General features: G+C 43.7%; 3 protein-coding genes across 3 annotated transcripts in view; 1 reads left to right on the forward strand and 2 right to left on the reverse strand.

Annotated features, from left to right (window-relative positions):
* The window catches only part of LOC135886051 (cytosolic phospholipase A2 gamma-like), a 979,292-nt gene that overhangs the window by 494,859 nt on the left and 464,984 nt on the right, over positions 1-19,449 (reverse strand).
* On the forward strand, positions 11,111-12,055 carry LOC135886875 (olfactory receptor 5V1-like). The gene has a single exon (XM_065414662.1). It carries the CDS (start codon positions 11,111-11,113, stop codon positions 12,053-12,055), a length of 945 nt encoding a protein of 314 aa, XP_065270734.1.
* On the reverse strand, positions 16,323-17,261 carry LOC135885995 (olfactory receptor 5G9-like). The gene has a single exon (XM_065413888.1). The coding sequence runs from the start codon at positions 17,259-17,261 to the stop codon at positions 16,323-16,325; it is 939 nt and encodes a 312-aa protein (XP_065269960.1).

Here is a 19,449-nt window from a genome sequence, read left to right on the forward strand (position 1 = left end):
GGCGTAATGAGCGACATCACCCTGCTGAGGATCTCGGAGTCCCAGAGGGAAAGGATGTTTCGAGAAAGCCTTCAGAAACCAGGGCCGTTTGCCGCTATGCTCTGCAGGGCAATGATACCAGACTATCTGATGGTGTCGTGGCGCGGTAACGTGTCCTACCACGGAGGGCCCAATAAGATCGCCCTACCCAGGAACCTGATGAACAGGCTGGAAATGTACCTTCTTGAGACCTACGAGGAGTTCTCCTATGAGGATTTCGCCTCCATCCCCGGCCATATTGACCGGATTTTCGCGTAGGTGCACTGGGACTAAAGAGTGGAGCGTCTTGGGCAGCATAATCATGACTTACCGGACATTGTAAAAAAAATTTTAAATACTTGGGACTAAATTGTGAAGAGCCTAAGGCAGACAAATCATGAAAAACCCTTTGTTACGATTGTAAATATTCCAGTTTTTTTGCAGTTAATTGTTTACATGTTTAAGCACTTTAATAAACAGCCATTGTTAATATTATAAATATTCTAGTTCTTGTAAAAATAAATGTTTAGATATTTAAAGCACTCACTGCTTGATCCTTCCCCTGATTCTGTCTCCGGGGTAAGGGATGGGGACGGTTGGTAGGGGATCTCGGTAAGGGTGATGAAGAGCTCCTGGCTGTCGGGGAAATCAGCGGTGCCAGCGCTGTCGACTGCCTCGTCCTCCTCATCTCCTTCTTCATCTTCCCCGTCCGCTAACATGTCCGACGAGGAACCTGCCGCGGACAATATCCCATCCTCAGAGTCCACGGTCAGTGGTGGGGTAGTGGTGGCGGCCGCACCTAGGATGGAATGCAGTGCCTCGTAGAAACGGGATGTGTGGGGATGGGATCCGGAGCGTCCGTTTGCCTCTTTGGTTTTTTGGTAGCCTTGTCTCAGCTCCTTGATTTTCACGCGGCACTGCGTTGCATCCCGGCTGTATCCTCTCTCTGCCATGGCTTTAGAGATCTTCTCGTAGATCTTTGCATTCCGTCTTTTGGAGCGCAGCTCTGAAAGCACGGACTCATCGCCCCACACAGCGATGAGATCCAAGACTTCCCGATCAGTCCATGCTGGGGCCCTCCTTCTATTAGATTGCATGACCATCTCTGCTGGAGAGCTCTGCATCGTTGCCAGTGCTGCTGAGCTCGCCACGCTGTCCAAACAGGGAATGAGATTCAAACTGGCCAGACAGGAAAAGGAATTCAAATTTTCCCGGGGCTTTTCCTGTGTGGCTGATCAGAGCATCCGAGCTCGGACTGCTGTCCAGAGCGTCAACAGAGTGGTGCACTGTGGGATAGCTCCCGGAGCTATTACCGTCGATTTCCATCCACACCTAGCCTAATTCGATATGGCCATTTCGAATTTAGCGCTACTCCTCTCGTTTTGGAGGAGTACAGAAGTCGAATTTAAGAGAGCTCTATGTCGAACTAAATAGCTTCGTGGTGTGGACGGGTGCAGGGTTAATTCGATGTAACGGCGCTAAATTCGACATAAAAGCCTAGTGTAGACCAGGCCTTAGATAATTTCAGATTTCTGAATACTGGGGTGTGTGTGTGTGTGTGTGTGTGTGTGTGTGTGTGTGCAGGTATATAGATACATAGAAGAATCATAGAATCATAGAAGATTAGGGTTGGAAGAGACCTCAGGAGGTCATCTAGTCCAACCCTCTGCTCAAAGCAGGACTAACCCCAACTAAATCATCCCAGCCAGTGGTTTGTCAAGATGGCCCTTAAAAACCGCTAAGGATAAAGATTCCACCACTTCTCTAGGTAACCCATTCCAGTGCTTCATCAGCCTCCTAGTGAAATAGTTTTTTCCTATGCATCCGAAGAAGTAGGCTGTAACCCACGAAAGCTTATGCTCTAATAAATTTGTTAGTCTCTAAGGTGCCACAAGTACTCCAGTTTTTCCTAATATGCAACCTAGACCTCCCCCACTGCAACTTGAGACCATTGCTTCTTGTTCTGTCATCTGCCACCACTGAGAACAGCCTAGCTCCATCCTCTTTGGAACTTCAGGTAATTGAAGGCTGCTATGAAATCCCCCCTCACTCTTCTCTTCTGCAGACTAAATAAGCCCAGTTCCCTCAGCCTCTCCTTGCAAGTAATGTGTCCCAGTCCCCTAATTATTTTTGTTGTCCTCCTCTGGACTGTCTTCAATTTGTCCACATCCTTTCTGTGTGTGTGTGGTGTGTGTGTGTGTGTGGGGGGGGGGTGGAACTGGACTCAATAATCTAGATGTGGCCTCACCAGTGCCAAATAGAGGGGAATAATCACTTCCCTCGATCTACTGGCAATGCTCTTACTAATGCAGCGCAATATTCCATTAGCCTTCTTGGCAACAAGGGTACACTGTTGACTCATATCCAGCTTCTCGTCCACTTTAATTCTCACATCCTTTTTTTCAGAACTGCTGCTTAGCCAGTCTGTCCCCAGTCTGAAGCAGTGCATGGGATTCTTCTGAACTAAGTGCAGGATTCTGCATTTGTCCTTGTTGAACCTCATCAGATTTCTTTTGGCCCAATACTCCAATTTGTCTAGGTCACTCTGGAACCCATCCTTACCCTCCAGCATATCTACCTCTCCCCCCAGCTTAGTGTCATCTGCAAACTTGCTGAGGGTGCAATCAATCCCATCATCCAGATCATTAATAAAGATGTTGAATAAAACAGTCCCCAAGACCGAATCCTGGGGCACTCCGCTGCCAACTAGACATCGAGCTGTTGATGACTACCCATTGAGCCTGACGATCTAGTCAGCTTTCTATCCACCTTAGTCCATTCATCCAAACCATACTTCTTTAACTCGCTGGCAAGAATACTGTGAGACCGTATCAAAAGCTTTGCTAACGTCAAGGTATATCACGTCCACCACTTTCCCCATACCCACAGAGCCTGTTATCTCATCATAGAAGACAATCAGGTTGGTCAGGCATGACTTGCCCTTGGTGAATCCATGTTGACTGTTCCCGATCACCTTCCTCTTCTTCAAGTGCTTCAAAATGGATTCCTTGAGGACCTGCTCAATCATTTTTCTGGGGACTGAGGTGAGGCTGTAGTTCCCCAGATTCTCCTTCTTCCCCTTTTTAAAGATGGGCACTAATTTCCCTTTTTTCCAATCATCCGGGACCTCTCCCAATCACCACGAGTTTTCAAAGATGATGGGCAATGGCTCTGCAATCACACCAGCCAACTCCCTCCGCACCCTCAGATACATTAGATCTGGTCCCGTGGACTTGTGCATGTCCAGCTTTTCTAAATAGTGCTTAACCTGTTCTTTCACCACTGAGGGCTGCTCAACTCCTTCCCATAACAGTGCTGCCCAGAGCAGCAGTCTGGAAGCTGACCTTGTCTGTGAAGACCGAGGCAAAAAAAGCATTGAGTACTTCAGTTTTTTCCACATCATCTTGGCACTAGGTTGCCTCCCCCATTCAGTAAGGGTCCCACACTAACATATCTGTAGTAACCCTTCTTGTTACCCTTCACATCCCTTGCTAGCTGTAACTCCAATTGTGCTTTGGCCTTCCTGATTACACCCTCACATGATCAAGCAATATTTTTATACTCCCTAGTCATCTGTCCAAGTTTTCACTTCTTGTAAGCTTCCTTTTTGTTTTTAAGCTCACCAAAGATTTCTCTGGTTGCCTGCCATATTTACTATTCTTTCTGCACGTCGGGATGGTTTGTTCCTGTGCCCTCAATAAGGCTTCTTTAAAATACAGCCAGCTGTCCTGGACTCCTTTTCCCCTCATATTAGCCTCCCAGGGGATCCTGCACATCAGTTCCCTAAGTCAAGTCCAGGGTCCATATTCTGCTGCTCTCTTTTCTTCCTTTTGTCAGGATCCTGAACTCGACCATATCATGCTCACTGCTGCCCAGGTTGTGACCCACTTCTACTTCCCCTACTAATTCTTCCCTGTTTGTGAGCAACAGATCAAGAGGAGTATGACCCTGTCATAACTATAAAGGGAAGAGTAACAACCCTCCTGTATACAATACTATAAAATCCTTTTACCTGTAAAGGGTTAAGAAACTCAAGTAACCTGGCTGACACCTGACCCAAAGTGTCAATAAGGGGACAAGATACTTTCAAATCTTGGGGGGGGGGGGAAGGCTTTTGTTTGTGCCCTTTGTTTTGGTGGTGTTCACTCTTGAGACTAAAAGGGACCGGACATCAATCCATGCTCTCCAAATCTTTCTGAACAAATCTCTCATATTTCAAACTTGTAAGTAACAGCCAGGCAAGGCATATTAGTTTATCTTTGTTTTCTCAACTTGTGAATGTTACCTTTGCTAGAGGGAGGTTTATCCCTGTTTTGTTGTAACTTTGAAACTTAGCCGAGAGGGGGTTCCTCTGGGCTCTTTGCATCTGATTAGCCTGTAAAGTTATTTTCCATCCTAATTTTACAGAGATGATTTTTACATTTTCTTTTTAATAAAATCCTTCTTTTAAGAACCGGACTGATTTTTCCATTGTCCAAAGCCCAGGGGTTTGGGTCTTTGATCACTTTGTAACCAGTTGGTTAGGATATTATTCTCAAGCCTCCCCGGGAAAGGGGGTGTAAGGGCTTGGGGGGATATTTTGGGGGAAGAGGAATTCCAAGTGGTCCTTTCCCTGTTTCTTGTTAAATTACTTGGTGGTGGCAGCGTACCAGGTTTTACCTAAGCTGGTAGAAATAAGTTTACGGACTTTCATGTGGGTCCCCACATCTGTACCCTAGAGTTCAGAGTTGGGAAGGAACCCTGACAGACCCCTAGTTGGTTTCTCCAGCACTTAAACCAGGAAGTTGTCCCCAACACTCTCCAAAAACTTCCTGGATTTTCTGTGCACTGCTGTATGGCTCTCCCAGCTGGATTTTCTATGCACTGCTGTATGGCTCTCCCAGAAGATTCATAGATTCTAGGACTGGAAGGGACCTTGAGAGGTCATCAAGTCCAGTCCCCTGCCCTCATGGCAGGACCAAATACTGTCTAGACCATCCCTGATAGACATTTATCTAACCTACTCTTAAATATCTCCAGAGATGGAGATTCCACAACCTCCCTAGGCAATTTATTCCAGTGTTTAACCACCCTGACAGTTAGGAACGTTTTCCTAATGTCCAACCTAAACCTCCCTTGCTGCAGTTTAAGCCCATTGCTTCTTGTTCTATCCTTAGAGACTAAGGTGAACAAGTTTTCTCCCTCCTCCTTATGACACCCCTTTAGATACCTGAAAACTGCTATCATGTCCCCTCTCAGTCTTCTCTTTTCCAAACTAAACAAACCCAATTCTTTCAGCCTTCCTTCATAGGTCATGTTCTCAAGACCTTTAATCATTCTTGTTGCTCTTCTCTGGACTCTCTCCAATTTCTCCACATCTTTCTTGAAATGTGGTGCCCAGAACTGGACATAATACTCCAGTTGAGGCCTAACCAGTGCAGAGTAGAGCGGAAGAATGACTTCTCGTGTCTTGCTCACAACACACATGTTAATACATCCCAGAATCACGTTTGCTTTTTTTACAACAGCATCACACTGTTGACTCATATTTAGCTTGTGGTCCACTATAACCCCTAGATCCCTTTCTGTCGTACTCCTTTCTATACAGTCTCTTCCCATTCTGTATGTGTGAAACTGATTTTTCCTTCCTAAGTGGAGCACTTTGCATTTGTCTTTGTTAAACTTCATCCTGTTTACCTCAGACCATTTCTCCAATTTGTCCAGATCATTTTGAATTATGACCCTATCCTCCAAAGCAGTTGCAATCCCTCCCAGTTTGGTATCATCTGCAAACTTAATAAGTGTACTTTTTATGCCAATATCTAAGTCGTTAATGAAGATATTGAACAGAGCCGGTCCCAAAACAGACCCCTGTGTAACCCCACTTGTTATGCCTTTCTAGCAGGATTGGGAACCATTAATAACAACTCTCTGAGTACGGTTATCCAGCCAGTTATGCACCCACCTTATAATAGCCCCATCTAAATTATATTTGCCTAGTTTATCGATAAGAATATCATGCGAGACCGTATCAAATGCCTTACTAAAGTCTAGGTATACCACATCCACAGCTTCTCCCTTATCCACAAGACTCGTTATCCTATCGAAGAAAGCTATCAGATTGGTTTGACACGATTTGTTCTTTACAAATCCATGCGGGCTATTCCCTATCATCTTACCACCTTCCAAGGGTTTGCAGATGATTTCCTTAATTACTTGCTCCATTATCTTCCCTGGCACAGAAGTTAAACTAACTGGTCTGTAGTTTCCTGGGTTGTTTTTATTTCCCTTTTTATAGATGGGCACTATATTTTCCCTTTTCCAGGGCAAGATTGAAGTCCCCCATTAGAACCAGGGCCTGTGATCTGGAAACTTCAGTTATTTGTCCGAAGAAAGTCTTGTCTACTTCATCCTCCTGGTCTGGTGGTCTATAGCAGACACTGACCATGACATCACCCTTGTTGCTCTCGCCTCTAAACTTAACCAAAAGAGTCTCAACAGGCTTTTCTCCGGTTTCATACTGGAGCTCTGAGTAATCATACTGCTCTCTTACATACAGTGCAACTCCTCCACCTTTTCTCCCTCACCTGTCCTTCCTGAACAGTTTATACCCATTCATGACAGTGGTCCAGTCATGTGAGTTACCCCACCAAGTCTCTGTTATTCCAATCATAGATAGATAGATAGATAGATAGATAGATAGATAGATAGATAGATAGATAGATAGATAGATAGATATAGATAGATAGATAGATAGATAGATAGATAGATAGATAGATAGATAGATAGATAGATAGATAGATAGATGTTGTATATGGTCCAAATCCTAGTGTCCCTGCATCTCTTTTAATTCAGGGAATCTCTCTGATCTACATTGGCTTAAAAGAGGGGAGACATAAGAACATTAGAATGGCCCTACTGGGTCAGACCAAAGGTCCATCTAGCCCAGTATCCAGTCTTCCAACAGTGGCCAGTGCAGGTGCTCCGGAGGGAATGAACAGAACAGGTAATCATGAAGTGATCCATCCCCTGTTGCTCATTCCCAGCTTCTGGCAAACAGAGGCTAGGGACACCATTCCTGCCCTTCCTGGCTAATAGCCATTGATTGACCTATCCTCCATGAATTTATCTAGTTCTTTTCTGAACCCTGGTATGGTCTTGGCCTTCACAACATCCTCTGGCAAGGAGTTCCAGAGGTTGACTGTGCGTTGTTGCATTGTATGAATAAATACTTCCTTTTATTTCTTTTAAACCTGCTGCCTATTATTTCATTTGGTGACCCCTAGTTCTTGTGTTATGAGAAGTAGTAAACAACACTTCCTTATCTACTTTCTCTACACCAGTCATGATTTTATAGACCTCAATCATATCCCCCCTTAGCCTTCTCTTTTCCAAGCTGAAAAGTCCCAGTCTTATTAATCTCTCCTCATATGGAAGCCGTTCCATACCGCTAATAATTTGTGTTGCCCTTTTCTGAAGCTTTTCCAATTCCAATATATCTTTTTTGAGATGGGGCTACCACATCTGCACACAGTATTCAAGATGTGGGTGTACCATGGGTTTATATAGAGGCAACACGATATTTTCTGTCCTATTATCAATCCCTTTCTTAATTATTCCCAGCATTCTGTTTGCTTTTTTGACTGCCATTGCACATTGAGTGGATGTTTTCAGAGAACTATCCACAATGACTCCAAGATCTCTTTCTTGAGTGGTAACAGCTAATTTAGACCCCATAATTTTATATGTATACTTGGGATTATGCTTTCCAATGTTAATAAACATTAATTAATAATATTTATCAACATTAAATTTCACCTGCCATTTTGTTGCCCAGTCACTCAGTTTTTAGAAATCCTTTTGTAGCTCTTTGCAGTCTGCCTGGGTCTTAACTATCTTTAGTAATTTTGTATCATCTGCAAATTTTGCCACCTTACTGTTTACCCCTTTTCCCAGATCATTTATGAATATGTTGAATAGAACTGGTCCCAAAATAGACAGCTGGGGGACACCACTATTTATCTCTCTCCATTCTGAAAATCGACCATTTATACCTACCCTTTGTTTCCTATCTTTTAACCAGTTACCAATCCATGAGATTGCCTTCCCTCTTATCCCGTGGCAGCTTACATTGCGTAAGAACCTTTGGTGAGGGACCCTGTCAAAGGCTTTCTGAAAATCTAAGTACACTATATCCACTGGATCCCCTTGGTCCACATGCTTATTGACCCCCTCAAAGAATTCTAGTAGATTGCTGAGGAATGATTTCCCTTTACTAAAACTATGTTGACTCTTCCTCAACAAATGATGTTCATCTATATATCTGACAATATTGTTCTTTATTATAGTTTCAACCAGTTTGCCCGGTACTGAAGTCAGGCTTTCAGGCCTGTAATTGCCGGGATCACCTCTGGAGCCCTTTTTAAAAATTGGCGTCACATTTGCTATCCTTCAATCATCTGGTACAGAAGCTGATTGAAATGATAGGTTACAGACTACCGTTAGTAGTTCTGCAATTTCATATTTGAATTCCTTCAGATAAGCTTCAGTGAAGACTCAGAAAAATCAAATATAGGCTGCAAGATTGGGAGACAATTTATTTATTTATTATCTTAGATAGTTAAAAAATGTACAAGAGATATAGTTATTCCTGCTGCCAAGTATCAGCCAATCCCAAAGTGATAAGGATTATGAAGAAGCAGGCAGGTTATTCCCTTAATGTCCATTACATTTTCTTTCACCTTTCTCTAAAGTCCTGGTACTGGCCACTGTCACAAGGTACTGGGCTAGATGGACCAGTGGTCTGATCCAGTCTGGCTGTTCTATAACCCTGTATAGATTGGATGAGTAACACTGCTCTACAGCCAAAATGCTTCTGAAATAAATGTAGTCAAACTTTACTAATTCTGGGTCACTGAGAACGAAAATGATGCTTAAAATTGTTGATTGGCTCTAGTTTTCAAGATATGCTATTGGGTCAGTATATACAACCCTTGACTTGGGAATGGCAGAGGATAAGTGAGTTATAAAGGGAAGGGATCTCAATTTAAACCAGAAATGACTAAAATACATCTTTGACTGGATCTATGAATAAATCTATGACTGGGTTTGGACAGTACTTGCTTTTTAGGCAAAACAATGAATGATGCAATCTGAAGCTGGTATTGCGTCATACATGGTATGAATTGCATCATGTTATTCCTAGAAGTCATGGATGATGCAATCATAACGAAGCTTACATCACTCTGCTGAACAAATTGCCCTATATCAGCTCTAGAAATCATACAGTGTCGTGCTCTCTTATTTGTCAGTGTTTGATTTTGCAAAGGGACACATTTCTGTTTAGCCAAAGTGAGCAGAGATGCCTCGTACTTGTGTGAACAGTGCAGATAACTTCTGCTATGTTTGTGGCGAAGTGACTTTTGCATCCTTTTGATTTGAAGGTTGTTGCTCTCTTGCTTGGTCTGCAGACTGGATACACAAAGTACTGCTGTGTTCTCTGCGAATGGGATAGTCGTGCAAGAGATTCCCACTACATCAAGAAAGATTGGCCACTCCGACAGTCATTGGAGCCTGGGAGGAAAAATGTTCAGCATCCACCACTTGTTGAATCAAGGAAGATTTTGTTACCACCCTTACACATCAAGCTGGGTCTGATGAAGAACTTTGTCAAGGCCATTGACAAAACACAAGCAGCTTTCAAGTACCTCCGTGGAAAATTTCCCAGGTAAAGTGAAGCTAAGATAAAGGAAGGTGTCTTTGTTGGTCCTCAGATTCGTGAACTTCTTCGAGATGATGCATTTGACCATGCACTGCGTGGCAAGGAAAAGACAGCATGGAAAGCCTTCCAGTTAGTGGCAATAAATTTTCTCAGAAACAACAAGGCAGACAACTACAGGTTGTTGGTGGAAAACCTCCTCAAGGCAAACAAAAGCCTTGGTTGCAACATGTCACTAAAGATACATTTTTTGCACTCTCATCTAGATTTTTTTCCACCGAACTGCGGAGCAGTGAGCGACGAGCACGGCGAGCGATTTCACCAGGACATTGCAACAATGGAGAAACGCTATCAGGGCAAATGAAGCCCATCAATGCTTGCAGACTATTGCTGGACAGTGACAAGAGATGCTCCATTTAATGAATACAAGAGACAAGCCAAGAAGCGCCGAGTAGACACTGAATAGGACTAAACTATGTACAGAATAGTTTTTTGCCTTTTGTTTCATAATAAATTTTATTTATATAACCCTTTTGCTGATTTTTAAAGTGTTACATAAACAGGACAGGTGAAATATTATCATGTAAAGCAACCATAAACACATGAAAAGACCTAGGTTTACAATTTATGATTAAAACTCTACTATCTACACAATATACATAGACATAAAATGTAAAAACTTAAATATCTTAGAAACAGTAGCCAATCAGTTGTTTTAATTGTCATATTTGAATTCAGCACATCAAAATACATAATAAATAGCACATTTTATCTCTGAAGCAGACGACTTCTCAAAAATTGTAGACCAGTGTAATTTTCAACCAATGAGTTATTCATGAGTGTTTCCCTTCAACAGCCTGCTATCCTTACTCATGGTGTCTGGCTGGTCATCAAAGCTACATAATATCATCCTCTCTCTACCAAGGCACCAGTAAGGTCTGCACATACCTACCACACAAACCTTAATGATGCCATGATCATTTAGTATGTTTACGCTGGTCCGCCCTTCCCCTTCTCTCAATTATTCAATAAACCCACTTCACTGCCAGCAGTCATCATGCTATTCATGCTAGGTGAATTTAACCACCTAGGTAGAAAGCCAGTGCACCACTTACTTTCCAATAAACCTTCAAATAAGTATTTGGTTGTCCATAGATCTTGTGTTAGCCTTTTGAACAAGGACACACTGGATCCATTGCTGTACACTTTATCACCTTTGACTCAGAGTTTCAAGATTATCTAGAGGGGTTATATACCTAATGATCATTGGAATTCAATTGTTGGGGAGTGGGCACATAATGCGGTTAGGCTCCTTTGAAAACCCCTGTCCTCACAACTGTTAATGTTTGTGTTATTTTTCTCTTTACAGGTTAGCATTTTGCTCAACAAACGAGCATGGAAAATCAAACCACTGTGACTGAGTTTATTCTTATGGGACTCTCCAGTGTCCCAAAGCTCCAGATTTTCCTCTTCCTGGTGTTTTTGGTTATTTACCTAATCACCCTGCTGGGGAACATGCTGATCATGCTGGTGATAAGGGCTGACCCTCACCTACACACCCCCATGTATTTTTTCTTGAGTAACTTGTCCTTTGTAGATATCTGCTATTCCTCCATTACTGTCCAGAAGATGCTGGTGAACTTCCTATCACAGCAGAAAACTATTTCTATCGACAGCTGCCTCATCCAGATGTTCTTCTTTCTGGCATCAGGAACGACAGAGATCTTCATGCTCTCAGCCATGGCTTATGATCGCTATGAAGCAATATGCCACCCCTTGAATTACATACAAAACATAAGCAAATGGGTCTGTATCCAGCTTGCCGGAGGGGCATGGACAATTGGATTTACTGTTGCACTGGTAAACACCCTTCTTGTCCTAAGAGTGCACTTCTGTAAATTCAACAAAATCAACCATTTTTGTTGTGAAATCCCTTCTGTTCTGCATATCTCCTGTAGTGACACCTTGGCCAATGAGGTGGTAGTTCTCACATCCAGCGTTATTGTAGGACTGGGTTCGTCATCAGTTATCATTGTCTCTTACATTCTCATCATCTCCACCATCCTCAGAATCCGCTCCACCGAGCGGTGTCACAAAGTCTTTTCCACCTGTGGATCCCACCTGACTGTGGTTCTATTATTCTATGTAACAGGATTTTTTAAGTACCTGAGACCAGCCTCAGGATCCTCCTTTGAAAAGCTAGTTACTGTGCAGTACAGCATCTTAACCCCTATGCTAAACCCCATCATTTACAGCCTGAAAAACAAAGAGGTAAAGACCGCCCTGCGGAAAGTCCTAGGGAAAGGCCTATGTTTTCCAAGCACAATGGTTCCAAAATAATTGTTTAATAAAGGTGCATCCATGTATGCCAGTAAACCCCTGGTTCTGTTTATCTTTATGAGTATTGCAGAGTGAAAATTAGAATTTTCTTCCCAAGGGAAATTCTAGTATTTCAACATTTGTTTTTTGCCCTGAAAACAACACACACACACACACACACACACACACACACACACACACACACACACACACACACACACACACACACACACACACACACACACACACACACATCTATATCGACATAGATAGAAATAGAGATAGAAATAGTGAAATGAAAAGTTCTGAAAATTTTCAATTTGGAAATGATAAGATATTTTACTTTGGCCTTTTTCAATTGAAAGAAAACATTTCAGTGTTCCTGAATTGAAATATTTTGGTCCCCTTTGTTGGGGGACTGACTTTTAAACAAAGTGGTTTGAGTCAATTCAGCATTAATCTGTATTTCCTTATGGCCATGCACAGCCTCAGGGGAGCTGTAGTTTGGGTTCCTGATGCCCCTATTCTCTGTTAGGGTATGTCTACACAGCAACTAGACACCCATGGTTGGCCAGTGCCAGCTGACTTGGGTTCACGGGGCTGTTGCATTGCTGTGCAGACATCTGGGTTCTAGAACCCTGCGGGGTGGGAGGGTCACAAAGCTTGGGCTCCAGACCGAGCCCCCAAATCTACACAGCAGTGAATCATCCCAGCAGCCTGCGTGCTATGAACCCAAGTCAGCTGGCAAGGGTCAGCCGCAGGATTTTCTTTATCATACCCTTATAGGCCAGGTTCCCTGGCCAGATTACATTTTTCATTTGCAGTGACGTGACTCCCGTGGAGCATGATGATGGGTGATGAAACAAAAAACACTGTTAGCACTTGTGAGAAGAAGGAGAATAATAATAAGAAGTGGTGATGGTGTTAGAGACTCGGATTTTCAGAGGGAGTTAGACACACAAATAACTTGAAATCAAATGGGAATTTAAATACAAACTCTCTGATGCTCATTTGAAAAGGTCTGTCTCAGCCAAAGAGTCAAAAGTATTAACATGACCCTGTAACCGTGCAACATTAAAGAGTGTTAAACACAGTTTGGGATTCGGTAATACAGAGACCTCAGCCTGTTTAGTATCATGGAAAACACACCATTAAGTATCTTTTAAACTTTTTATTAACGATAAAGGGAAAAAAAGAAAAAACATTAAAGCATTTGAAATGTAAAGTATTAAGTCAGGCTGTCATTCTGACGACATCCTTTGTTCCCTTTCCTGTTAGCTGGAGAGGTTTTTTTAAAGGAAACACCCCTTGTTCAACAGTCTCTTAGATGATATTCAACACTGGAAGAACTGTCCTTCTTGGGACAAAGAGAAGAAGTGAGTTGAGATGGGTTGAAGCTGTTGTTGTTGTAAAAGACCTTTCCCGTCTGCTAGAAAACCAAACAAGACGAGCACACACAAAAAAGTAAAGAAAAGAATAACAAAGATATAAAATGCAGCTTCTGACTCTGGTGTTGACTCTCACTTGCAATCTCACTGTTGGAAAAACATGGGCAGAGCACCTGGTCTTACCAGCCACTCTGAGACTTGGCAAACTTGAATGAGCATTGGGTTGTTCCGGTCATTGCATTTAGATGCCTCTCTGGTCACACGCTTACAGCAGTGTTGCAAATAAAAAAACCCAAACCCCACAGTTTTGGCTGTCTGAGCCAGGCTCTTTTTAACCAGAAGGACAAAAAAGAGAGCTAGGTAAGAGAAAAAATAAGGTAGGAAGGAAAAGGACACACTGGGAGAGGAGGGTAATAGAGTCTCATATCCATGGTGGTGTTTGATATTTAGCCAGAGCCACAGTGTCATGTGGCTCAATCTCTCTGACCCGATCTGGTCAGGATATCTCTCAGAATTAGGATGAAGAAGGTCCAGGGTCCCAGGACAAGTTGGGGGTGGCAACTATGGTGGTGAAACTTGCTCCTTCCCCTTCTTCACTCAGCTGGTTGCCAGCTTTCCCCCAAATGACTCTTCTTGTAAGGAACGGAAGAGGGAGTGATGGGTGGAATAGCTCAACCCTACGTTATTGTGCTCACCAGTTAGGCCTAATTTCGGACACACCGATTTTGGTTCATCGATTGCTGGTCCCACTCTTCTCTTATTTACCAGGCATGATCTTAGCACAGTCCTTGAATTATATTGGGCAGACTTTTTGTTTAGACTCATTCAGTCTTTCTTTTTCCCTTTTCCCATCAACATTTGTTGTTATAGGTTACTGTGACTCCTTATAAACTTTCACTGGCTTTTCACAGTTAAGGTCTTAATTAGGGTAAATTTATGGACCCAGTTACCACAAGAATACACAGACAAGAGTTTAAAGGAGTGTGTGAAAGTTGCTATTATTATCTCTAGGATTAACCTACATTTTCAGAGGTACCTACAAGATATTGCTCCCCAATTTGTATTAATATCACAGATCAGGGGTCGGCAACCTGCGGCACACGTGCCAGAGGCGGCACGCAAGCCGATTTTTACTGGCACGCTGCTGCCAGCCGGGGTCCCGGCCGCCGCCCCCACTCAGCCCGCCGCCAGCCTGGGTGAACGGAACCCCAGGCTGGCAGTGGGCTGAGTGGGGCCGGCAGCCGGGACCCCGGCTGGCAGGAGCCAGTGGACCGAACCCCAGACCGGCGGCAGGCTGAGCCGCTCAGCCCGCTGCCGGTCTGGGGTTCTGTCCACTGGTGTAGTGTATTAAATTTCTCCCCGTAGGAATGTGCTACTTGCAGAGCACCAGGACTGGCAACCTAAGTAGTACACCATAAGTAGCACATTCCTACAGGGAGAAATTTAATACACTACACCCCGGTAGGGAAGGCTGTGCCTCCCCATACAGCCTGCCCCCTCCCACTTCCTGCCTCCTGACTGCCCCCCCAGAACCTCCAACCCATCCAACCCCCCCACTCCTTGTCCCTTGACCACCCCCTCCTGGGACCCCCCGTCCCCTGACTGCCCCCCTCAGAACCGCCCACCCATCCAACCCCCTCTGCTCCCTGTCCCCTGACTGCCCTGACCTCTATCCACACCACGACCCCTGACAGGCCCCCCTGGGACTCCCATGCCTATCCAACCCCCCCTGTTCCCCATCCCCTTATACGGTGACCAGACAGCAAGTATGAAAAATTGGGACAAGGGGTGGGGGGGGGGTAATAGGAGCCCATATAAGAAAAAGACCCAAAAATCAAGACTGTCCCTATAAAATCGGGACATCTGGTCACCCTATCCCCTTACCATGCTGCTCAGAGCATCAGGACTGGCAGCCTTAAGTAGTACACCGTAAGTAGCACATTCCTATGGGGAGCAATTTAATACACTACACCTGGCCCCACTCAGCCTGCTGAGGTCTGGAGTTCTCAAAATATGTTCTCACACCCCTTATCAAAAATTACACTACAATTAGCTTAAAAACTTGAAAACTTAAAAACTTTGTATATTACATTAATCGTTAAAAAATGTATAATGTTAATAAATACATAGGTTTGATGAAACAAAATAGTTGTACTTACATGCCTGTGCTTAATTTGTGTTTTCGATGATTTACCTTCTAAAAAAATCTTGCATGTCTCGAACCCCCAGAAAGGGCATCCCAGGTTAAGAACCACTGCACTAAACTGATAAGATCTGCATTTTAATTTAATTTTAAATGAAGCTTCTTAAACATTTTAAAAACCTTGTTTACTTTACATACAACAATAGTTTAGTTATATAATATAGACTTATAGAGAGAGACCTTCTAAAAAGGTTAAAATGTATTACTGGCATGCGAAACCTTAAATTAGAGTGAATAAATGAAGACTCGGCACACCACTTCTGAAAGGTTGCCGACCCCTGTCATAGAGCAATGAAGATCATGTGGCGAGCTCCCATTAATGTAGGCTTGGATTTTTTTTAAAGATTCTCAAAGATTTAGGCACAGAAATCTTTGATGAAAATCTCATCACTAGCCAGTTTAATATTCATGGGCATTGTGGACCTACATCAGTTAAGTAGCTTTGAGAACTTCAGTGTAGGTGACTCACTAGATGACTCAAGAAATGTAGAGAAGAGCCAGAAATTGAACTCAGAACTCATTAGTCGCAATCCAAAAGACCATCCTTCTTCTGTAGGAATAAATACATTGAAATAAATTAAAGTAAATAAATACATATGTTCTCAGTCTATATAATATAGGATCACAATATAGAAGCATCACTGGCCAATGTTTCTTCTATACGTCTTTATTATACACCCAATGGATAACATTAAAACTATTTGAGGAACTTGAATTTTCTTGGCATTTTCCCCAGAGCTGTTTTCACTTCTTTGTTTTTCAGGCTGTAGATGATGGGGTTTAACATGGGGGTCAAGATGCTGTACTGGATGGAAATTAGTCTGTCTGGCATTGATGCAGAATCTGTGTTTGGTTTCATGTACAGAAAAAAACCCGTCAGGTACAATAAACCCACCACAATGAGGTGGGAGCTGCAGGTGGAGAAGACTTTATCCCTGCTCACCATAGACTGTATCTTCAGGACGGTGGAGATGATGTGAATGTAGGAGACCAGGGTGAGGAGGAAAGAGCTCAATCCAAATACCACAAGGGTTGCAAAAAGCACCACTTTATTGATGGTAGCGTCAGTGCAGGAGAGTTGTAGCAGGGGAGGGAGCTCACAGCTGAAATGACTGATTGCATTGGGCCCACAGAAACGAAGGTTAAGCACAGGAACAGTATTTATCAGGGCATGCAAGAAACCCAAAGCCCATGTACTCAGCACCACCTGGACACAGATACGTTTGTTCATTATGTCCAGGTAATGTAGTGGGTCACAAATGGCTGTGTATCGGTCATAAGCCATGACTGAGAGAGTGAAAATTTCAACTCCAACAAACAGAGTAAAAAAGAATATCTGAGTAATGCAGCCATTAAAGGAAATTTTCTTCTGCTCTGCTAGGAAGTTCTCCAGCATCTTAGGCACCGTGACTGAGGAATAGCAGATATCGACAAAGGATAAATGTGACAAGAAGAAGTACATGGGGGTGTGAAGCTGAGGATCAGCCTTTATCACCCCCATGATCACCATATTCCCGGCAAAGGTGATGAGATAAATCACTAAAAATACCAGGAAGAGGAACGGCTGGAGCTGTGGATCATCGGACAGTCCCAAGAGAATGAAGTCGGTCACCGTGGTTCGATTGTCCTTTGCCATTAATCCAGGAAACCCTTCCTCTGTAAGAGCAGAAACAGAATTTGTTTAAATGAAATTGCGATTCACCTGTGATAAATAGATAGTGAAACAGAGAGATGATCTAAGTGATAGGATAACTGTGAAGTCATCTTTACTAAATCGTTATTAACTCTCCATCGTCACACTTATCTTTGCTGTTTGGTCCCAATTGCACAGGACTTTGCATTTAGTATTTCCATCGCAGAGCTTTCTTCCCTTTTGCTGGGAGCTCTGCGTGCCTCTCTCCTGAAAACACTTTTCTCCCCCCAAGACCATGCAGGGCCCTGGTGTGCTCTCATTAACATTGTTGCAGTGTATAGCCCCAAGCATAGAACTGGATCCAGATACTTTAGCATAAATCCTCCCTTTCCAGCCTATTGTAAATACCCTTCCAACAATAAATATGGCACAGAAAATAGTTGAGAAATCCTCAAGGAACATAAAATTCTTTACCCTCCACCCCCCCCCCCCCCAAATCTTCATATTTTAGTCCCTGTAATCACTTCTCTCTACACCCCTCAGTGGTTGATACCATCTCCGATTCTGCCTCCCTTTTGACTAGAACATAAAATAAGTATTAACCAGGGGTAACTCTCTTGGTATCAAAGGGCCTGATTCTCCTCTTACCATAGCGTCAATGAGGAATAATTCCACTGGATTTGATGGGGAAGATTCGCCCCTCACTTGAGTTTTGATGCTGTAAAGCTTTTGTAAGTGAGAGGGGAATCAAACCTAAAGATTTTGTGTTTTTACCTGACGCCAAACATGGTGATAAAAGGGGGAATGCTCTGTAATAGTTTTACTAGCACTGGTGTTGTCACCCATTAGGTGAAGAAGGGTTAAAATCCTTCCCCTGGAACAGGGGGCAAGGCATGAAGTGTATAGGTCATGTCCCTGCCTGGAGGGGTATGAATGGGCCATCGAGGGCCGGCTGGAATCAACATATAGCACTGGAGGACATGGAAAAGACATGGGGAAACCCAGCGACTGAACAAAAACACTTAACAAAAGGGAAGCATAAATGGGCTGAACGTGTGAACACAGGGTGGCGTAGCTGCGGCGGGACAATTGCCTGGCGGTGTCAGGAGCCTGCACTAAGACCCGGGTTCCCAGCCATGCACACAGCAGCTCTCATTTGGGGCTGAGAGTCAACGGGACACAGACGGATTATGCAGGAGCATGACATTGTGGAGCCATGGCACCTGCCAGTCTGAACTCTGATTTAACCGTTGCTTCACTATGCGATGCCAAATGCTTCCTGGCTCTGTCTTCCAGCTGCCTCCAGAACCCTACCCTCTTTTGGAAGAGGCTGCTCCGGGCTGCTGCAAAGACTCACTGCCTTGCATTGATCCCTGAAGGGGTAAAGTGTCTCTCAGGGCCTTGATTTCAGTTGGACTCGCTGCAGTGAGCTCACAGTGAGAAACGGGAGTGCTGGAGCCGAAAGACCCAGTCTCAGCAGCATCAAGGCTGTGTGGCTGACCCTTCTGGAAAACTGTGACCCTTTGGGGTCTAGATACTCCCAGGAGACTGTTCAAAAGCCAGGGCACAGCACAGAACTGTAATCCCAAGGCAGCATGCTCCTATATCATTAGCATTGTTATTATATGGTTATTCCATATTGTATGACAGACGCTACTGAGTCCCTCCTCATTGCCTGCAGACTTCTCTCCTCTTATTACTATATTAATGCTTCTGCAGCAGCAACTGCTGGCTCTCCCATCATTATGGTTGCCGTAGTTTCTTGCTAGACAACACTGAACATCTCCCAGAGGTGGTCTTGCCCAGAGACATTCACAGATTCCCACAATTCTGCTGTCACCTGCAACTCCAAGTCCCTGGACCATTTCAATGCCTACCTGCCTGGAAACAAAGGAACAAAAGGAGCTCAGAGAAGTGGCCATTAAGGCCGCAATTAAGGAAAGTATCCGTAGGTCAGCACTTAAGCATGTGATTAAGTTAAGCATGCGATTAAGTTAAGCATGCAATTATGTGCTGTTCTGAATAGTGGCCTGGAGGAGGAAGATTAGATAGATAGATAAGGTGGGTGAGGGGATATCTTTTATTGGACCAACTTCTGTTGGTGAAAGAGACAAGGTTTCTCATTTACCCATAGTTCTTCTTCAGGGCTGGGAAAAGTATAGACAGATCAAAATTGTGGCATGCAGAATCC

This window comes from Emys orbicularis, chromosome 12 (assembly GCF_028017835.1).
Source record: "Emys orbicularis isolate rEmyOrb1 chromosome 12, rEmyOrb1.hap1, whole genome shotgun sequence".
NCBI classification, from domain to species: domain Eukaryota; kingdom Metazoa; phylum Chordata; order Testudines; family Emydidae; genus Emys; species Emys orbicularis.